Source organism: Condylura cristata, unplaced genomic scaffold, assembly GCF_000260355.1.
Source record: "Condylura cristata isolate star-nosed mole 26May11 unplaced genomic scaffold, ConCri1.0 scaffold00010, whole genome shotgun sequence".
In the NCBI taxonomy this organism is placed as follows: Eukaryota; Metazoa; Chordata; class Mammalia; order Eulipotyphla; family Talpidae; genus Condylura; species Condylura cristata.
Genome location: NW_004567111.1, coordinates 57,040,268 through 57,063,828, shown reverse-complemented (window position 1 = coordinate 57,063,828; position 23,561 = coordinate 57,040,268). Strand labels below are relative to the sequence as shown.

At 34.9% G+C, this 23,561-nt stretch overlaps 1 protein-coding gene across 1 annotated transcript in view; it reads right to left on the bottom strand.

The window, feature by feature from the left end:
* Positions 1-19,388, bottom strand: part of XPO4 (exportin 4) — a 95,960-nt gene extending 76,572 nt beyond the window's left edge. The window contains exons 1-2 of the mRNA XM_004680267.2: positions 19,282-19,388; positions 4,651-4,756 (exon numbers count right to left, since the gene is read on the bottom strand). Coding sequence (XP_004680324.1) covers positions 4,651-4,756; positions 19,282-19,350 — 175 coding nt within the window. The 5' untranslated portion in view covers positions 19,351-19,388. The remainder of the gene's footprint in view (positions 1-4,650; positions 4,757-19,281) is intronic.
* Positions 19,389-23,561: the final 4,173 nt, after the last annotated feature.

Genomic DNA, 23,561 nt, shown 5'->3' with positions numbered 1-23,561 from the left:
CAAGTTCAGAAATAAAGACAAGCATGCTTAAATTATATTCCTCAAAATTACTTATATAAAAAGTCACATTACACAAGGTGAGAAGTTCTTATGAATTTTCTGATTGCAATACTGATCAAACTGAGTAAATCTCAAAACTACACTTAGAAAGATCCAGCTTTACTATCAAGATATAGTACCTGAACTAAAAACTAAATCAGAAGGGGAAAAAATAGAAAATTAACATACCTAGGAAATAATTTGTATTAATTTTCTATTTTTTCTTTTATTCACCAATACCACTACAGTTTCCAAACAGCATTATCAAAAGGGAGAAATAGTCAAAATGAAGTCAAGAAAAAGTAGAAATTTTTTGAAGCTCTGAAAAATAACCGTAATGTGAAATCCATGAAAAGTTTATGATTAGACTCTAGGTTATTTGCCAAGATCACTAGATACAAGTTTCTGAAAGTCATGAGAAATTAACTCTAGGTATAGAAAGGGCACCTTCAAGAATTTATCCAGAAGAGCATGAAGATATATTCAGGCACATCATTTTCTCTCCTAGTTAAGGTCAGGTTATTTAAAAACTTGAAAGTGACCTTGACACAATTACTGAAAATAATGTTCAAGGAAAGGTATGTTCTACATAAATTCCTATAACATTAGACTACTACACAGAAATTTTGAACATACCAAAACTAAGAGGAGCTAATTGAATCTTTATTTTTTAGCTCGAGTTTTCCATGCTATCTTAACATGAGCCGAGATAATTAGATCAAAACTTAGAAACCTCAAAATATAATCAATCAATAAACAGCATCCAAAAATGTAAACCTATTATTAAAAGATGTGTTTAAATGTTTCAGGAGGGGAAAAAAGTGTTTTATTCAAAGAGGATATGAAACAGAAACCAGTTTTATCTATTTAGATTACCTAAAAAGAAATCTGGTACTGCTTCATAAAGATAATGCAAATAAACTTATTATAAACCTCTTCTTAAAAGAAAATGATGGCTGTTTGCCTGTCTTCATTTTCTGCTATATTAGTAAAAACCTTAAGGACAAAAATCTCAAAATCTTAATCATGGGTTTTAACAAAGAAGCAAAATCTCAAGGATTCATAGAATTTTAGAAAAAGAAATTAAAAGATCATCTAATTCAACTCTTGCATTTTACAGTTGGAAGAAACAGGTATATCAAGAGATTAAGAGAGGACATTAAAGATCACATGTCTGGTGAATGTTTCTTGAACAATATTAATCCATCCCTAAATACATATGCCAAAGACACCCAAAACAAGTACCTTCTGGTTTACATGAGCAATAAAACATGCTTATTTCTATTTGTGATTATATCTAGCCTTTTTTTTCTAGGTGTAGGGTCAGGGTATGGGGTGAAGGATGGACTGCGGGACAATTACAGAAGGTGAATGATATTCAATAGTTTTCAAACTTTCTCATTTTCTTTGATGTCTCTGTATCTCCAAAGCTAAGCCCCAAATTTCAAGGAAGAATTTCTCTAACCTTATTATACTTTCTCAATAAATTGCACTAACCTTACTATACTTTCTCAATAAACTGCACTTACATATAATGTAAATGTGCAAAAGATGGTAGAATGAAATCTAGAAGCTTATGAGCATAAGCTTCAATGTACAAATGAACCTTATTCTTGCTTTGTCCCATAATGAGGCTTGAAACTGCAAAGTCTTCATGAAGAACTCACAATCACAATTTACCTGGAATTTCTAATACTTTTAGGATGATTTTCCACTGATTAGGACCCTGTCTAGATGATAAATTATTTACATCCACTTTACCAGGACGCTTTCACTTACTACCATAGTAACTTTACTAACAATATAAATAAAATTCATTTGTATCTTGTCAGCCATTTGACTAGGCAAAGCCATGAAGACAAAGATCAAGTGAAGTCAATAAAGAAAAAAAACCCTACATTCTGATCAAAAGAAATTTTTTGAAGAAAAAGAGAACCCTTTTAGTCAAGCACCATTGCCTCTCTGATCTTGATTTCTATCCAAAGCACAGGCAAGGAAAGTGAAAAAAATCTGCTTGATGATACAAAGCACACATACTAGGAAGTCTCAAGTCATTTTATTTCAGGTACTTCTGAGATAAGAAATGAAAAAAAAAATCCATTTCTTCCTGAGAAAGAGTAAGTCAGGACCAGAGCACTGAACCAAATCCTCACTGTTTTTTGGTGTTATGTCTTTAACAAGACAGAACTCATGGATATTTTGAAGAAACAGTTAACCCTATAAAACTAGCAAATGCCTATGTGCCAAAGACTTCTGAAGTGACAAGTGCAAAAGTGTTGCTCTGACACAATGCACAAGCATGCAACATGCACACACACACACATACACACACGTGCGTGAACACAGAAAAGAGCACCCAAACAGGAAAAAAAAAGAAACGAGAATGAAAACAAAAAGTTAAGATAAGCGTTATGAGGAAAACTGACAAATATAGTAAAACTTAAGTTAGAAGACGGAAGAATTTTAAGAGGCCAGAAAGGGGAAGTATCAAAGAGAAAGTCTTCCCTTTATTCAATAATATTACCCAGACGTTCTATAAAAATGACAATCCCTAAGTAAGAATGTGAAAATTCTGAATTGTGATTGACTGCCACTTCTATGAGAAGTCTTCTTAGAGGAATTAACCACTGTGCTGGTGGCAACTAAGGAGTTAAAAGATCTTCTGTGAAGTTTAGATGTAAACATTAATGTAACACAGGGGTTTGCAGTACATTAATGATTATGCTTGTAATACATGCACTCAACCTTTTAAATAGTTAATATCTCAAACCCAAACTAATTTTAAAAGCATGGCTGGAACTAGTAATTCTACTCTTCAGGAATTTTTATGGGGAAAACAAAAGTATTTCTAAACAAGCTCAAATCATAACAAAACAATACTACTTCATAAAATATACATTCTCTTAAAAAAGAATGATATAAACAAATACACTTTTTAGTAAAATACTTATAACTTAGATGAATTATTTCCCAACTAGTACAGAAAGACAACTGAGTTATAATAGAAAGTCAGATGAAACACTGATGAAATTCTAGTTAAGGCATATGCCATGAAATCCAGATTGAAATTATTTTAGGTTACTAGTTTAACACAATTATTTTCTAAATCTGTTCATCTAAAATAAATCTATGTACCTAAATCTATTAATGCCAAGCAATTTCAAGGCAGTAAGGATGAAGTGTGGCTCCCTCAAATTAATAGTAACACTTAATTTTGCTTCAACAGTGAGTTAAATATTCTCTGCAGGTATAAGAAAAAAATTTTGTGACAGAAATAAATCCATTCAAGTATATAGCCTGGACACTCCAAAAAATAAAACTTCAAAACTGCTTCATTTTTTAAATTAAAGGGTGGTTAATAAAACTGTTTTCTAATAAGATCTAATTCCTAAGTGAGACAGAGCACCTTCATCACCAGTGCTAACTCCTTGCAAACAGACAACAGAATATTTTCTAATCTTATATTTCTAAAGGTGAGCTGAGGGGTCTAAGTGGTAACCTTACTTTTTTCAAATGGTTTTTATGCTACTGTATTTGTGCCTTTAATAAGTTAAGATAGCCAAGTCCATTAAAGAAAATGCTATCATTATTTCCATTTCACAGGTGTAAGCAACTTCCTCAAGCTGACATCTAGCAGCAGGCACCTCTGGGTCTCATGTCTAAACCAGTAATCCTCCCACTCCAAGCTAACAACTCTCATTATAAGCCCATATATGTAAAGCATTTTTAACAACTAACTCTAATTGTAGGTTATTTCAACCTGGAAGCTAACTGGTAAGTCTTACCAAAAAAGGACATTAATAAAAGGTTATAAATATTTCAGTTCCCAGTAATTCTGTGGTCACAGATAACTCAAAGAACTACTCAGAATCTTAAACATGGGTTACCAAAAAGGCCCTAATCAAGAAAAAACAGTCAACTATAATCAAGTTATAAAATATAAATAATAAAATCTTACTGCTATAACAAAGTAAGAGGCAAGATGCTATATATATCAGAAAATGCTATCTTTGGAAAAGAGTTGTAGCTTCTGTGATTATTTTTAAAAGAAATTATTTTTGAAAATAGATCACCAAGTACTCAAAATATTTTTTACAAAAGTAAAAATCCATGATTCATTAAAATATACAGTGACAACCTACATAGAACTGACAATATTCATAAGTACAAACTATGGTTTTAAAAAAATTATGGAAAAAAAAAAAACCCTGAAACTACAGGAATTCCTAAAGCAATCATACTTTAAAAATATTGGGATAAGATACATTTTAGCACATTTTTTATAATAAAAGAAATCACACTTGAAAATAATTGAAGAAATGTTAGCTTTCCCCCCTACCATTTAACAGTCTTCATGTTATGGTCAATTAAAAAACAACAATTTATTAAATAAACACTTCCTTTGGGGACGTGGGGTGAAATCCAAAGTTAAAAACAAAGTTTCTATCTGGCTTCGCACACAATTTTTTAAGTCACTGCAATAGAATGATTATTAATGGAAAGTTTTCATCATATAAACCTGATTATTTTAAATGCAACTTAAAATATCTACTGTTTCAGATAGAATAACTGTATATGATTAAGCAAAAAATTGTAAAAGTGAATACTTACCCAAAATATGTTTGCAAACTGCAAAGGGTGATTTTGATTTTCTAAATGATAAGAATATGTGCTCTGCATGCTGGCGCTGTTCATTATTGACCATGGAAGGCGGTGCCTTGAGAGTTAAAAAAACAAACAAACAGAGTACACTTGTTTAATAAGCAAGCTTGATCAATAGCAATCCTTCTACCTAGAAAGGAAAACATTTACACTTTTGAGGGCAACAAGAGGACAAATTCTTACTTGATTTTTTAAAAAAAAGTTATAGTGTGAAATCTCATAGTAAATACTTAAAATAGTTTCAGGAAAATGGAAGAAAGTCCTGGCAAGATCTGAGTCAAAAGTCTTTAAAATTGCTTATAACAGATTTTTTTGTGTGTATTAATTTTTTTAAACATAGCTAACATAATGTCTTCTATTCCAAAATATACCACTATATTTAACTTAATCATGTTCAGATAATTTCTAGATTATTCAGCCCTGGTAATTAAAAACTGATTTGTAGTAATAATTTTTTAAGACTGAAATATCAGATAATTCTACACAGGTATACTAAATCACCATTAAAACAGGAAAATTAGTTAACAGTAAGTGTTTGGAATTTACATAACTATGTAATATATTAATCAGTCAGGCTTCTCTATTAACATAACGACTTCTAAAGTCTGTCCACATTTATAAAATTTCCTTTTGCTTAAGTCTTTCTTATATAGATAATATTCTGCTGAACCAAATCTACCTTTTATAATGGGAATATTCTCATTGTACGATTTGGTTATCTTTCACCCACTGTGACCCATCTGAAAAGAAGCAAAAGAAATAGTTACAGCCTACCAAAGAATCAGAATTCTCCATTTGGGAGATCAGAATGAAGGTAAGCAATAGGAAAATAAATCATTTCCAGAACAAATATAAGGAAGAAATCAAAATCAACTATAGTCAAAGAATTTGCAAGATGAAAAACACGTTGCAACTATTAGGGCAATATTTATTATAGTATTAATAATCACGTTCACAAGCCACCCTACAGTATCTCTAGCCAGCATCTCATGGCCACAGCCCTCCAACAACCACTCAATGGCAGGGGGTAAGTAAGGCAGCCCCCCAACATCCTCTCAATGGCAGGGGTAAGTAAGGCAGTCTCTATACCATGGCTCCTACAAAGTAGGCAGACTGCCAATACACCTGTGGTGAAGCACAGAGGAAGTAACTGGCCAAGAAGGCCACTGACAAAGAGTGGCTCTCTACTGAAAGGGTAAAGAATTCCATTAATACAGGCCAGGTACCGTGGCATCCCATGAAATAAGACCTTGTCCCCTGAACTGATCTGCAAACTTCCCTTCAAGCAGCTGGTGTGAGGAAAGGCTCATGACTTCAAAACAGACCTGTACTTCCAGGGTGCAGCTATTGGTGCTTTGCAAGGAAGGCCTATCTGCTTGGCTTTTTTGAAGACACCATCTGTGTGCTCTCCCTGCCAAATGTGGAATAAGTATACCAAAAGACACAGCAAGCAGGTCACATTGCTAGAGAACAACCACTATGATGGAAAACATTTCATGCTCCAAAAAAAAGAAAGAAACATAATTCTCTTCTCTTTATTATTGGTAGTTATGAATGCTAATGTTTTTCCTTCACAGGGACAAAGGTGTCAGTCAAAGTATAGGATTCTAACTGGAAAAAAAAAAAGGGATAGAAATAAGGTACTGGTAGTTTTTCCATTTCATTTCTGTATAAATTTTTAATATAAACATGGGAACATAAAGACTTATGAAAGTAAAAATGTTTCAGTATACAAATTTCAGCAGTGGAACTTTATAGCAATTATAAACCTGTTAAATTTGGGGGGACAATGTTAGCATTTGGACTGTTTAAAAACAAGTAAATTTCTTATTGACAACAACTATATGATGTTCACAGCATTTTTATCATACGGTGCATTACATCCATTCACTATTCTTTTTCTGAGCTGTCCAACATGCAAGTACATCTTTTTAATGCTGTTTCTCTTCTATGCTTTTGCTTTTAAGTTTGCTATTAAAATACATTGAGCGATTAAAAATACAAACTGTCAGTTAAGCAACATAAATCACTCTAATTTTAGTCAAAATAAAATAAGATGTACATCCAAGAAAAATTAACTCTCTTTGAAACTCTAGCCTAAAGGAATTCTTACAATTAAAGTCAACTCAGATTACTATTCCTAATGATATAGCACCCTCTACAGCTTCTAGACAAAATGAAAGTATTTCCAGTAAATAATTATGTTAAATTCTTTAACACTTTAAAAAGCCTTCATTAATGATGGGGCCTCCCTGGTGGACAACGGCACAATGAATCTACTGCAGCCACTACAGCACAAGTTCAATTCACAGCCAGGGGGTGACCCACACTGCATGGCAGACCTCTCCTGACCCGCCCGCTGCTCCCCTCAACAGTGTATTTCAGTCAGTCTTCCTATACTGCTCCCCACTCTGTCTCTGGTGAATCCTCTCACCCTCTGCACCTCTGGCCTGAACCCCAATACTGTATGTATGAATAAATAAATCTTAAAAAAAAAAAGACTTCATTAATGAAACTGTAAAGCAGTAACTATGCTAAATATGAATATGTTTGTCCTTCCACTGGCAAATTCTTTGTCACCATTTTCCCTAATTCAACAAGCTGAGTTTGTTTTAGAAGATGCTTCATCATTAATATCTGCTGACTGTACATCCTGAATGTAGAGCATATTAGTAAACACTATTCCCATGCTATACGAATACAAATCAACTATGAATTAACCCAAAAATTTCTGAATTATACATTGTTTCTTCCTGTCATTTATGAAAAGCATGTGTAGTTTTGCAAATTAATATACCAACTATTCTATATACCATATTATTTCCTAAACTACTCATTTTGGACACTTTGAAATCTATACACTTAATAAAATAAAGGTCTGAATATGACTATTCATATATATATATATACACAAAATATAAATGAAGTAAAATCTAATTAAACACTGTACAAAAACCAATAAAATCATCAAGCCAATATATTAGATGGCAACTTAGTAATCACTTTGGTTTCCCAAAACGAAAACTTTAAAATTCTTTCTTCTGGACAACAGGCACATAAAAAATGCTCAACATCACTTATAATCAGGGAAATGTAAGTCAAAACCACAATGGGATGTCATCTCACACCACTAATAATGACCCATATTAAAAAACAATAACAACAAATGCTGGCAAGGATGTATAGAAAATGGAGCCCGTTGACATTGCTGGTGGGAATGCAAACTGGTCCAACTATTATGGAAAGCTGTGTAAAGAATCCTCAAATTACTAACAGTGGATCTACCGTAAGACCCAGAAATTCCACTCCTAGGATTATACACAAAGGACACAAAAACATTAATTCAAAAAATAAACCTACGTTTAATGCACCACTGTTTATAATAGCTAGGATATGGAAAAAACCTGTATGTCCAGAAACAGATGACTGGATGAAGTTATGGTATATATACACAATGGACTATGACTCAGCAATCACAAAAGATAAATTCATGCCATTTGCAGCAACACAGAAGGAGTTGGAAGGACTATGGCTCACTGAAATAAGTCAGAAGGAAAAAAAGAAACATATCAGATGGCTTCAATTATAGAAAGAGTATCAGGAAATCGAACATGGGGTCAAAAAAAAGTTGCAGGCAAACGAGAGAACTGTGACATACCTCAACGGAGGAAGGAAAGGGATTGAAATGGGGAGGAGAAAAACACAAAAGAGATTACCGTGATGGTTCACAGGTGATCTGGAGTTGGAAATTTTACACCTCAGAGGAGAAATCAAACATAATACAAAATGAACAATGTAAAAATAAAATTTAAAAATCACTTTTCTTTAAAATGACTTAGCAATGGTTTCCAAACAGCAAGTTATCTGCCTCAGAAAGTTCTAAGAAGCTTACACACACACACACACACACACACACACACACACACACACTACAACTGAGATGAAAAAGGCACAAAATGATGTAAAAATAAGCACACACAAAAAACCCCTGCTACCAAAGATTAGGCTGACAATGCAAAACCAAAAATAAATAATATACCGCCTCAAAAATATATAAAAGAGATAACGACAAGACTATCAACAAATCTACCAACAAGCCTTTCTCAGTAACTGCTAGTTTATGAAGACAAAAGATTTAACTTTAATGACATAAACACAATCCTTTACAAACACATAACAAGAACTGACAACATAGTAGGCCTTAAAGCATATACAAATAAATTTTGAAACACTGATATGTATATGAATCATTCTCCAATCACAAAGCTATTACGTTATAACCTGATTTAACAGCAACAAAAACTAGAAAAATTCAAGAATGAAAGGAAAAATCATAGTGGAAAACATTTAAATTGATGAAAAATACTTCATACCAAAACCTGGGAAATAGAGTACTAGAGGAAAATACACCTCCTTAAATGCTTATATTAGAAGCTAAGATTAAAACCAATGAGACAAACATCTAACCTTAAAAATTTAGAAAACAGCAGAAGCTACCCAAAGAAAACAGAATGAAGTACAATAATGTACAGAAAAGGATGAAACAAATTATGTCTACAACAGAAATAAACAAAGCCCCAAAACTGTTTTTTCAGAATGACCAATAAAACTGATAAAACACTGACAAGATTCGTAAAAAGATGGAATTAAGGGAAGAAAGTACATAAATATGTAAATAGGCAAAATTAAGAGAAAATATAACGTCTCAGATAATACATATTAAAAGATTAACGAACAACTTTATTACCGTAAAGTTTGTGCTACAAATCTCTAGACAAATATAAAAGAATGACTTAGCAAAATACAGAAAACCTGAATAGTCCTACAATAATTAAATTAAATCAGTGGTTTAAAATAGTTTTCTTAAAAGCCCACTGACTTACATACATGATTTTAGCTAAGAGTAGAGAAAAATTCCAATCTACAGACTTCAGAGAATACAAAAGAACATTATTCAACCCATTTGAGATTAGCATATCATTATAAATATGCCAATACCAAAACCAGATCACAGTGCAAGAAACTAAAAATTCATAAACCAGTCTTACACACAGAAAAAAATCTTTTTAGATAGTTCACATGCTGAATACAACTTCAGACTTTTTTAAAAGTAAAAAGAATCACTACAATGTGACTAAGTTAGTTTATCCTGAAAATGTAAAACTGGGTTAATATTAGAAAATCAATTTACCACATTAATATTAAGGAGAAAGACTAAAATGCAGAAACATTAAATAAATTAAGAACCATGACTAAGCTTTTCGTGTGAGAATGAATGACAACTTCCTTAACTTGGTAAAAAGAATTTGCAAAACACCATTAGTAAACATACCTAATGTTGGGGCAATAAAGGCATTCCCTTGTTAGTATACCATAAGGTTCCATTGGAACCTTATGGAGTTTTTTTGGTAGCAGTTCTAACGATCTGCAGTATCTGGTATTTCACTACTTTTTTTCTCTCTTTCTTAAAAAAAATATTTATTTATTTATGTGTACAAGAACTGGGGTACAAGAACTGGTCAGAGGTGCAGGGTGGAACATGTGAGAGGATTCACCAGAGACAAGAGTGGGGAGCAGAACATGTAGATTGACTGAAATACCCGTAGATTGACTGAAATACACTGCTGAAGGGAGCAGCGGGTGGGTCAGGAGAGGTCTGCCACACCATGTGGGTCACCTCTCTGGCTGGGGATCGAACTCATGCTGCAGTGGCTTTGGATAGCTTCATTGTGCTGTGCTTTAACCCCTTGCGCCACCAGGAAGGGCCCTACTTTTTTTCTTAAAGGTATTCCAAAAAACAAAGATAAATTTTACTCTTTCAAAAATATAATAATTCATTCTAACTTGAAGTCATTTACAGGTCACAGACCCTTTTCACAAGTCTAACACTTACTATACAGATCCTAACTAAGTTTCTGTATCATAAAAAGTCTTGTTATTTCATCATACTAAGGGTTGCTTCATCAGAACTCATCAATTAGTCCCAACTATGTTAGGACTAAAATAATAAAATTCAAAAACAAGGTATGATGAATTACCTGGAAAAAGAGACACAATAGCAAAATAAATTTTTAGTACTATTCTTCAATTTTTTTTCTTTTTACCACAGCGCTCAAAGTTTAGCATGACCCTTCAAGAAAATATAAAAGAAATGTAAAGACATCCTTTTTTGGTAATCTCTTAAAAATCTTTCATTGGGCAGTGTTGAGAATTCATTTTTTTCTTCCCACTCATAATGACAAACAAAACCCACAAGACAGCTTATATTATGAGATGCATCAGAAGATGAATGCAAAATAATCTACAACAGCAATTCACAGCCATTAGCCACAGGTGGCTATTTAAATCAAATTAAGTTAAAATTTTAGTTTCTTAGCTGAACTAGGCTAACTGTTGAAGTACTCAACAGTCACATGTGGCTAGTGACTATCACACTGGACAACACACATACAAAATGATATATTCTATAATTACATCAAGCTAATGGACAGACTATCAATAATGGTAAAACTGACCATACAAGTGCAATCTCAGACTCTGAGTCTTCAGATGATGATGTTCTATATCAGTGGTCTGAGGCAATTTTGTCCCCCAAAGGACAACTGACAATGTCTGGAAACATTTTTGGTTGCCATAACTGAGGAGTGCTATTGGCAACTAGTGCCAATAGATATGCTGTCAACATCCTACCATGTACAGGCCAGCTGACAAAAGAGAATTATCCTGCCCAAAATACCAACAGTGACAAGACTGGGAAACCTTGATCTAGATGAATTTTCTCAAAGTCATGTATCAATGAAAGAATATAAATTGAGGGACATCAGGAAAGACACATTCTCATGCAGTCATCATTACGTATTATTTCAATACCCAATATTTTATGACAAGACCCTGAACTAACTTGATTTGGTAAAAGGATATGTGATGTGTTCTTTACTCTTTTATATCTGTGTAAAAAATAATGTATGTGATACCGATTGTAAGTGGACAAAATTTCAAGACTGTGTAGTGTGTATATAAAGGTGATGAAAATTCACTGTCCTGATGATTCTGATTGTTTATTAATCTAAAAATGAAAATGATTTATAATTATGAAACAAAGGCTATGGCCATCTTCTCCTCCTCAATATTACATACCATCACTATAACATACCATCACTATTTCCAAAAGTAGTATTTTGATCACTCTAGAACAAGAAAAAGAATTAAAAATTCATTTGTAACTAGAAATCAATACTGACAGTGGAAATTCAACAACCAGAAGTAATAGAAAAGCCTGAAGGAATTATTTGAAATCTAGAATCAGTACTACAAATGAAAAGATGACTGTGAAGCTACATATTGACACTATCTAGACCTGTGCTGCCCAAATGTGGTAGTCACTATCTACACATGACTAAATTAAAATTAAAAATCCAGTCCCTCATTGCACTAGTCACATTTTAAGTGATCAAAAGGTACATGTAGCTACTGGCTACCATACTGGAAAGTATAGATAAGGAAATGTTTATCAGCACTATTCTAAAGAAATTTAATTAACTCAAATACGTATTGAGTGATTAAAAGGTTACTTTGATTTATGTATTTTGATGTTATATTATTTAATACAGTGAAGTGCAAAATAACAGCTAACAATTACACAGCACTTACTATGTGCCAGGCACTACACTTACCACTTTCTTTTTAATGTAACTCCTGAAGGTAGGCATTATTATTTTCCTATTGCAGAGATAAAGAAACAGACACTTGGAAGTTGACTTGCTAAATGTCATACAGCTAGTAACAAGTAGAGCCAAGAATCCAGAGGGTCTAGCTCCAAACCTTGAAAAGTTATACTGTCATTCAATTCCTCCATTTTAATAATTCCCCATATATATATATTTTAATGTAACAATGTAACAACAGGGTGGTTTTGGGAGATCTCATCTGCTTAAGTCACTATTATTACTGCTGTTTTCTAAAAAATTCCCTAGTCACTGCCACAAACTCACAAAATAAAGACAGATCAGCTTTCTAAAACTGTATTAGCCAAGACTGGAGAGAAATAACCTTATATTAAAATGATTATATTATGGATTAGAATTAAATACTGTGTCAACAGATGCAGAAACAGCATGGATAAGAGTCTCTACCCATTTATGATAAAAACTCTAAAAAAGATCAGAATAGAAGGAAACTGCCTGACTATAATAAAGGTCATACATTACAAACCAACAGCCAATATAACACTTGGAGGTGAAAACTGATATTCGCTTAAGATCAGGAACAAGACAAGCATGCCCTCTGTCAAACTACTTCTTTTTAACTTAGTAACAGGTTTTGTTGTCAGCGCTGCCAAAGAAATACAGAAAATAAAGGGTCTCCAAGCGAGAAAAGTAAAAATATCACTATACACAAATGATATACATAGGAAACCCTTAAGATTCCACCAAAAAACTATTAGAAATACATGAATACAGCAAAGTGACAGATTACAAAAACCAATAAACAAAAAACTATAGTGTTATATACAAAACAAATGAGGGGAAAAAATAGAAATTAAGACAGTAATCTTTTTGTTTCAAAAAGAATCAAATACCTCAGAATTAACCTAAGGTGAAAGATTTATACAAGAACTGCAAGATCTTATTAAAGGAATTAGTGACAAAAGGAGGACACCCTATGCTCATGGATTGGAAGGATCAAAAGAGTCAAAATTACTTACCCCGCCTAAAGTAATAAGTAAGTTTAATATGATATCCATCAATATAGCAATGTTTTCCAAAGAAATTGAACAAATTATACTGAAATTTACATGGAACCACAAAAGTTCTCAACTAGGAAAACTAATCCTGAGAAAGAGAGAAATTAAGAAATTGCCTGGCTTCAAATTTTACTATAAACCAGTGGTATTAAAAAAGTAATAAGGTATTGGCACAAAACTAGATGTGTGGCTCAATGGAACAGAAGCAAAGCCACACATATATCAGTACTTAACTTATGATAAAGCAGCTACTACGATACAATGGGAAGAGATTCGATTCGAATAAAATGGTCACATTTGGAAGTACTACATACCCAAAAATAATAAAGACTGAGACCTACAACAATAAAACACATCAAAGAAAACCCTGGCAATATGTTCCATGACGCCAACAATAAAGATGTTTTTGGTGACTGGACCCTAAGGCAAGGGAAATAAAAGCAAAAATAAACAACTGGGATTACCTCAAGTTAAAAAGCTTTTATACAGTACGAGAAAATATAACAAGATTAAAAATCATCATACAGGACAGAAGAAAATATTCACACAACATGTATATAAACTCAAACAATTCACCAATAGAAAAAGAACCCAATAGGTAAGCAGCAGCTATGAACAACTCTCCAAAGACATCCAAAAAGCTGAAACAAAAAACTGTTCATCATCACTTCCAATAGTGAAAGTTAAAACCACAATGAGATACCATCTCAAACATCTGAGAAAGAGATGTATAAAACAGAGTTCCAATAACAATGCTGGAAAGGAGACAGAGAAAGAGAAGCCCTAAGGCACTATTGGTGGGAATGTTAAGCAGTACAGGCAATATGGAAAACCGTCTAGATTTACCTTTAAAAACTAAAAATTAAAATACTGTGTCAGCAATATTAGCCTCTATCCAAAGAACATAAAACCATCAATGAATAAATCATATTCTCTACAATGTTTAATGCAGCACTATTTACAATAGGCAGGCCATGGGAGCAGCGTAAATGTTCACCAGTAGGCAATTAAGTCAAGAATATGTGGTAATATCCATATTATGGAATACTACTCTGCCCTAAGGAAACATGAAATACAGTCATTTATACAAAAATGGAGGCAGTTCATTATGGGTGGTAAAGCAAATCAAGATGACAAAAACAAATAATAGATATTTACACAGCAGACAATTTAACAAAGTAAAATACAAAAAAAAATCGAAAAATTGCAGTGAGGGCTCTGAAGTTAAGAAAGGAAGAAAGTTATAATGTAGGGTGATAGGGAAAATGTGGTTGATTTTCACATTATGTGTATTTTATCTCAATTTAAAATGGCAAGAAAAAATAAAAAGAATTAAATCTTTAAATCTCTTAATTTTCAAGACAAATACTGAGAAATTATAGGATTATCCAAGCTGTTTTGGGTCAATTCCCAGCTTATCCCAAATATATATCCTCCAACAAGAGTTACTTCTGGCATTTAAAAAAAAAAATAAGATTACTATCTCTTTTCTTATCCTAGTTTTCAGAACCTCCTCATCTTTTCATTGAATTTCAATAACAGATGCTGTCAAAATATTAACCAAATTTCACTACAATAAAAACTATGAAAAACAATTTGAATCTCTTTTATTAAAGTTGGATTTAGATTAAAACTTATTCTTGTTTTAAAACAACATATGAAATTATCTTAGCATATCCATTAACGTACATCCTCTGTATTGTTTCATATTATCATTGTACAGGTGAACAAAGCCAGGGAAATAAGGCACTAAGTCTTTGTTTAAACAATGCAGTATTAACACTAAAAGAACACTAAACTTTTTCTTTATAGCATCTCTAAAATCAAAACATCCTACATTTTACATCTATTCTCATTCTTTCTCTCTAGACTTCTCTCTCACATACATACCAGGTAAAAATTCATCCTTAACGGGATTAAACAAAAAAATTATAGGAAGATATGTAAAAAATAACACTTTGAAATGATGCATGTATGCTCTTATATGCTTAAAATATTTTCAATATGGACACACAAGGAATAGTCTCGAAAGAAAGGGAATGAGAGCCTGGGGAACATTTACTTTCCCTATATGCCTTTCTGTACAAAATAAATTGATTATACATACATTGTGGATGCATAAGAAAACAGTTCAAAGTATATTTAAACTTGATATGGATCACTTAGAAAGTGGACTGACTGCGGAAAAGAGGGAGACTATTCTCTGCAGGTTTTTGTGTTAAGATGCTTGAAAATGCTTCAGTATTAATTATAACTTTTAAATATTGGAAAAATATAAGTACCACATAAAATGCTCAGATTGTAAATTCACTTACAACACAAAGAGGCTCTCACTGATGAGAATGTTAGCACAAAAATGTGGTGGACTTCACTTAATCTGACTGTATTTAAGTTTAAAGTTACAAATCTTAAGTAAATGCCAGCAACTGGAATCTTTGGAAAAGTTTTCAGGACCTATTTAAACAAATTTTCAGGATCCTTATTTGCAATTTTTTTTCAGAACAGGTAACTTCACTTGCATACTGCTACTAATCTACCACAAATCTTTCTCATTATAAATTATTCACCTTCAAATTTATTTTCTAATGTCTTGCACACAGCACACACTGGCTGTCTTGACTTAGAAAGATTAATCAGTATATACATTCCTCTACATAAAATAAGCCTCATTACTAATTTTGGGGAGGAAACCTCTCTTTATTTAGACCTATGAAATGTATAAATATTTTTACTGTGTATGTTTTAATTGATAGCTTACCCAACAACCCAATAGGACTTAAAAACAGGCTCACAGTAAAACTCCAATTATTTAAAAACACATTTAGAAATTTCCCATCAAGTAGTAAAATGTAATGTTGTGATATTAATGCTGGCTATGAGAAGCAATATGGCTGAATAAAAATTTTAAGAGTTCTAAAACAGGAACCTGGTCATTTGGGTTTTGAATCAGTATTATCACTACATTTGTTTTGTGACCTACCTTTGGCAAGTCACTTCTACCTCTTTGAACCTCAGATTCCCCATCTGTAGAATGGAAGGGAGAATGCTTAGACTAGGTCATTATTTTTCATGGTCTCTATTTCCCAAAAGAACCTGATGAATGCTATTGATCCTATCACCAAAAAAGGTATGTATGCGCTTGAATTTTGTGTCTGATATACAATGTGGATTTCTTAAGACCACTATATTAAAGATTATCTTGAAACTGTTCTACACACTAAAACTCTATGCTGATTTTCATTAATTAAACGGACTACCAAATGGAAAATAAAACGATTGTGAAAGACTTAACTAATAATTTGCATCACTAATTATGCCCAACACTTAACAATTACAGAATAGAGCAATTTTCTATAAATAAGATTTCCTTAGACTGACAGATGATGCTCAAACCACCATGCTCAAAAAATATGCATGCTTAATAACTGTAAGTGCTTTGTTATCTTAAATATTTCTAAGTGATTGACTCATGCCCTAGTACCACCACTGACAGGTTAACAATCACAGACTAGTAATAAATAGACATGAGCTGGAGTCCCAACTCTATCACTTTCCTGTAACAATTAAGTAAATGGCAGCAGCTCTCCCACCAGCCTGTGAATCTGCAGGTGTTTATCTTCCTTAAGGTTCTCCCTTTGCAAATCAGCCGGGACAGCTCTCCTGCCAAGGCTAGGTGTCTATCACTAAAAAGCCTCTCTTTTAACAAAACCTGTCCCTTTCAGGGATCAACTCTTTCTGCCCACTTGGGCCTATGTAAGCATCCTTCATTTCTCTTCCTATTTTATAATAAACCTGCCCTTTGACTATAAAAAAAATATTTTTTTTTAAAAATTGGGTAAATTACTAAACATCTACACTACCAAGGTTAAATGAAATAATATATGCGCTTGGCACAGAACCTTACATATAGTAAGCTCAATAAATGTTAACTATTACTATTAATAATAAACCAGAATGTAGCTTTCATAATGAGAAATAACCCAGTAACTGGTATTCTAAGACACTGTTGAAAATAAGTAGAAATTTCCAAAAAGCAAATTTTCTACTTTTAGTAACATCTTTCTCTAGTAGTCTTTTCTGTAAAGTATGTAAATAGTGTGATATGGAGACATGTTTGAGGAGATGTGAATTTACTCCCTGAAATCATACACAGTGTTGTAAACTAATGTTACATCAATTAAGAAAAAAATGTAAATGCATATCTTTATCACATATTTAAGAAGTGGTAGAATGGAAAGAGACCAACCCTTAGTTAGAAAGATCTGAGTTCTAGACGTAATTCAGCCACTTAAACTCTCCCAATCTTGTAAAACTATTAAGATAACTAATAAAGCACAAAATATATCAAGCACATTATTTAACATGTAACAAACAGTACTTCTTACTATCTTCTCATCCACACCCTTATATATAATAAGGGTTTCCTTTGCTAGAAAAATGGAAAGGTACTGGCAAAAACAAACACTAATATACAGGCTAAAAATAAAATGTTAATTTCATCTTGTCAATGTTAAGAACTAATGAAGCATCTTTAGGTCACATACTCTTCCAGAGTCTAATGAAAATAGAGGCCTTAGCTCCTAGAAAATGTTTGGGTTTTTCAGGAAATGTTATGTCATGGACTTTAAGAACTCTGTATGTATTAAGTGGGATACTACCTAGGTAGTTTTTTTTTTAAATGGCTTAACATGCAAGAATCTTAAAATATTATCTATTCAACTTTGTAGCAAAATAATTCACTTAACTTTTGCTCCTGATGAATCAAGTAAATCCTGACTTTGAATCTCATGAGCTATCTGGTGTTGTGTGTGAAAACAGGACTTGATAAATGTAACTACAAACTATGATACAATTTGTTCACGTTATTTTTAAGGTGGGATGCTGCAACACGGAACACAGACACCAAAAAAAAAAGAGTGCGTGTGTGTGTGTGTCCATAAAGGTAACAAGAACTCAATGTATTCAATTCTTAGAATAGCTTAATCAACTAAATAGACTCTAAACTTTGTATTTAAAAAATTACAAACACGGAAGTCATAATTCACAGTAACAAAGTTGAGCCAGCAAATAAAAATCCATACTTCACTGAACAACTTTAATAGTTTATTGTAACTTCTATTCCTTAAGTGGAATTTTTTTATCCTTACATTAAGCCTTCTCAAACTGGGTAAATAACCCACTCATCAAACGTTTTATTTTTGTGTTAAAAATGAAGTCAACATATATACCACAGGCACAGTTCTCCTTAAGGTGCGACGCACAGAGAGCTAGATATGGACAAAGTTTTGCCCCAATGACCTTGGTCCCAAAGATTCCCCCTCCCTCTTTCCTGCCGGTCCTTCCACGTGTTGCCGGTTGGGTTACCCCAGAGGTGACTGCAGAGCAGAAAAAGCTCTCCGAAAACAAGAAAGAAATAAGGATTGCAAACAGTACCCGGGGCAGGCCACTTCCCTCTTGGCACCAACTTCCCTGTGGCGCGCCAATAGACCCCGACCAAGCTCCGCAGAGATGACCCCGACCTAGCTCCCAGTGCTCGCTCTGGACCCAGTGCGCCTAGCATGGTGTAAATCGAAGACCGTGGCACAGAAAGTCTTCTTTATATACTACCCTAATCCGCCGCCCTGCTGGGGTGCCGGAGATCTAGGGGAAAAGAGGCACCCCAAAGAGGGACTGAAGGCAGGACTAAAGGATGGAGACTCCTGCGCCACGCCACCTCCTCCACCTCCAATGCTCCCTGGAGGCCCTCGCGGGTCACAGCCCAGTGGGCGGCCAGTTGTAGCCCAGGAAAGTCGCCCGAAGCCCGCGACTGCCGGGACGCGGGGGCGCGGCGTACTCACCATCAGAACTTTGGCCGCGTTCTCCAGCTGAGCGATCACTTCTGGGGGCCCCAGCGCCGCCGCCATCATGGTCTCTCTTCAATGACGCGCCATGCGCTGCATTATGGGAACGGGCGCCGCGGCCGGCCAATCGCTGCCGCGACCCCGGGCTGCACGCGCTCCTCGCGGCCGTCGCCGCGCGGGCGACGCCGACGTCGCGACCTCCGCGGGGTTGTCCTGGCCGGCGGGGTCTGGCCGGCGGAGTCTGGCCGGCAGGGGAGGCGGAGTGGGCGAGTAGGACAGCCTAGCTGGGGTGTGGAAGCCCGAAGTCCCAAGCCGAGCAGACACCAGGATGGCGCAGACCGTGACGGCCGCGCGGGGCGGACGCCGCGAGTCCGTGTCGCGCATGCGTGCTGGCGGCGCTGGGGCGCGGGACTTGTCCCTCCGCCCCCACCCCACCCCATCTTTCTGGGCTGCAGAACCCCCGGCCCCTTCACTTCACGCGCCCGCCTTCCGCTTTTTTTGCGCTCTTCGGGGTCGGTGTCTTAGCTCCTCCACCTCTGCCATTTTAAGCGCCATAAGGTGTAGGCTCTGACCTGGAGCTGCTCTTTCTCCCCAGTGAGCCGTCTTTAAGAACATCCCCTTTGCGTCCTACCTCTCTATACCGTCTTGCCTTAAAAAGGAGCGTTGCTTGAATGGTGCCTTTGGATGTCCCGCAGATGTGTCCAAACTTACTTGAACAGCAGATGAAACCAGACTAGCAGGAAAATCCATCCTTTTAGCTTGCCCTTGCCTCTTAACCAAAGCGGGAACCCCAAACTTGACTACCTGCTTTCTTGAAACCAGTAAGAACTAAGTTGCCACTAGTTTTGTAGTGTTTAAGAAATTCAAAATAGTCAAGTTAATTATGGAGTCCTTGTAGAAAGGTGTGTTAGTATGAAATAGAATGTGTTAGTAATTCATCTTTTCCTCCAACTTTTAAAGCATTCAGCCAAGAGCAACTATTTCAGTATTCAAACCAGCTGTGTGTTTTGTTTTGTTTTTAAAAGTTAGGATGAGGGTGTTTACTTTCTATAATGTCATTTCGTTTCTATAACGTTCTGCTTCTTGGGACTACATAGAAAGTCAAATCATTTCGATGTTTCTAAGTTCCTTCTGTAGAACTCTTCCTGTATTTCTTCCTACCTATGAATAGGCTGTGCTTTTGAGGGTTGTTGTTTTTGTTTTTTTCTTTCAGCAGAATTCTAGCACCACAGGAAAGAAAGGTTCTGGTGTTTGGCATCGCTACACCTTGACCTTGAGAGAATAAAAAGTTTTGATTGTATGAAAAACAAGGAAATTATCTTTTATTTCATTACAAAAGGGAAAAGATACCCAAAATACATTTAATGTCCTTTTTTCTTTTAAAGATTTATTTATCTGTGTATACAGAAATCTGAGGTACAGGCCAGAGGCTCAGGGGCAGCGAGAGGGTTCACCAGAGACAGAGTGAGGAACAGAACAGGCAGATCTACCAATTACACTGCTGAGAGGAGCAGTGGGAGGGTCAGGAGAGGTCTCAGGGCAGGCGGTATCGAACTCATGCGAAAGTGGCTTTAGTTTCTCAGTGATGCGCTTTAACCCGCTGCGCCACCAGGGAGGGCCACATTTAATGTCCTTTTTAAGAAACCTGTGAAACTACAGAGGAATACTACTCAGCAATAAAAAATTGTATATGCCATTTGTGGCAATATAAGTGGAGTTGAAAGAGATTTTGCAAAGTGAAATAAACTAGACAAGAGAAAGATAAAAACTAGATAGGTTCACTTACATATAGAATGTAGAGAAAAGAAACAAAAGATATTTAAAAAAAAAAAGACAAAACTTGCAATCTAACCACTGGTCAGAGGCATACAGCTCTGGAGGGGAAGTGAGAGGAGTCAAAAGTGGAGGGAAGAGCACAGGGATGGTGGTGATGGTTAACTGTTGATATGGTGCTGGGAGAACTACAGGGACTACACCTGAAGGGAAAAACCAGATGCTGTACAAAAATGAACACCAATGTAAGAAGATAAATTAATTTTTTTTAATTGTGTGAAACAAAATGATTAACATAATGCCCTGAGTAAGCATTCAACAAATTTTGGCTAAATATCTGGCAAAACACTTCCAAAATATCTCTAGCTGCTACAAGAAGTAATCACTGCAAATCAATGATATAAAGCTGCCTAAATATACACAAATGAATGTGTATTGAAAGTTTGAGGCTTAGGGCTGTCCCTGGTGGCACAGTGGGATAGGTAAAGCGCAGCACCATGAAGCTATGTCAGCCACTACAGCATGAGTTCCATCCCCCGCCAGGGAACTGACCCACATGGCTGGCAGATCTCTCCTTACCTGCCCACTGCTCCCCTCAGCAGTGTACTTCATCAATCTACCTGTTCTGCTCCCCACTCTGTCTCTGGTGAATCCTCTCACCCCTGCACCTCTGACCTGTACTTCAATTCTATATGCATAAATAAATAAATCTTTAAAAAAAAGTTTGAGTCTTAGAATGTTTTCAATTGGGCTCTCTGTTCCAAAGTATTGTTTCATGCAATTACATTTATACAACGTTGCACTATACACTCTTCAAAAAGGAAGAAGAAACTTAAGCAAATGAAGAGATGAGTATGCTTCCTTTCATAAATTTCATAGATTTCACAAAATTAAAGTTTTAATATTAAGCATATAATAAGTGCAAAGTGCAAAGTGGTGCTCAGTACACTGACTACATTGACTACAACGGTACCCAACATATTTTTGTAAATTTGCCTTAACATAATATAAACATATTATAGTTTCTAAGTGACCATGCAAGAGAAACAGAACCTTTCTAGAAATATTATAAAAAATAACAAAAACAAAACACTGAAATTTGCAAGTAGTTTATTGAAGAATTCCTACTTCTGCTTGGAACTGACTGCCAAGAAATTTTGTGGGTCCTTGCTGTGAGCACAAATCTCATAAACACATCACTAGTGCCCTCTACTGTTGGTTTTATTTGAAGCTCAGAGAAGCTGTAGTACTCAATATACCAAGACTATATGTAGAATTAAGGATAAATTTTCTACTGGATTAGGCACATCAGTATATTCTATTTATATTTTGGAGTAAAGGAAATCCAACCTGCAAATATAATTATTTGCACTGGTGTATTACTACATACATTCTGTTAATGCCTGTTTTTATTTTAGCTGTGATCATGAAATCATTGTTGCAATAACACAGCAGTTATCTATTTATGGCTGCTTAATATAAACATTCATGCAAATCCCAGAAGAGCATACAAAAATCCTACTTAATAAAATTAAGATGATCTCTGGAAAACAAAGGCACTCTGTCAGAGTCCACATTCCATAGTATGGGTATACTACATTTTCTTCATTTCATAATGTCTGCAAGTTTTATATTTTATTTTCACATATAGTCCATAATATAAATGTCCAGTATTTGTTTTTTTCATTCTGACCCAGTTGACACACATAATTCCCTTGAAACGCCTTCATTTTGCTGTAAATGGCCACAGTTAATTTTTCCTTAGGCTGAATAGTACTCCATAGTGTGGCTATACTGCATTTTCATGATTTGATAATCAATTAATGTGCTGCTTCTATGTCTTAGTTATTGTAAATAGTGCTGCCATTTTTGCATTTATTGTTTTCTGGATAGATGCCCAAGAGTGAGACTCCTTGGTCATATAGGATTTTCATTTTTTGTTTTTTAAAAGAAAGTCATTTTCTCTCCAAGATGGATGCACCTTTATATTCCCACCAACTGTGTAACGGATTCCTTTCTCTGTATCTTCTCCAGTACTTGTTGCTGGGGGTCTTTTTCATAAGTGACATTCTCACAGGTGTGAGATGATGTCTCATTGTGGCTCTAAACCTGCATGACTCTTATTGGAAATCATGATCAACAATTATTAGTAAATATATTTATATGCTGCCCATTTATTGAGTTGTTTTTTCTATTGTTGAATTTTGTGAATTTTCTATCTTGAACATTAATCCCTTGTCAGTTACATATTGTGTTAATATTTTTTCCATTCAGTAGGATATGTTTTTAATCATCTCATATTTTCTTGCATTGCACAAAAGCTTTTACACTTAAGCTAAACCCAATTGCTTATTTGCCAGAGACCAGCTCCAGCAATTGGGATGACAGAGGTTCCTATAGGAAATGATGGAGTTGGTGGTGAATGAGGGACACAAACACTAGTTCAGGTGCAAGTGTCATCTGCTGCTAGTCTCAGCAGGTCTTTTTTTTTTATTACAAAGTTT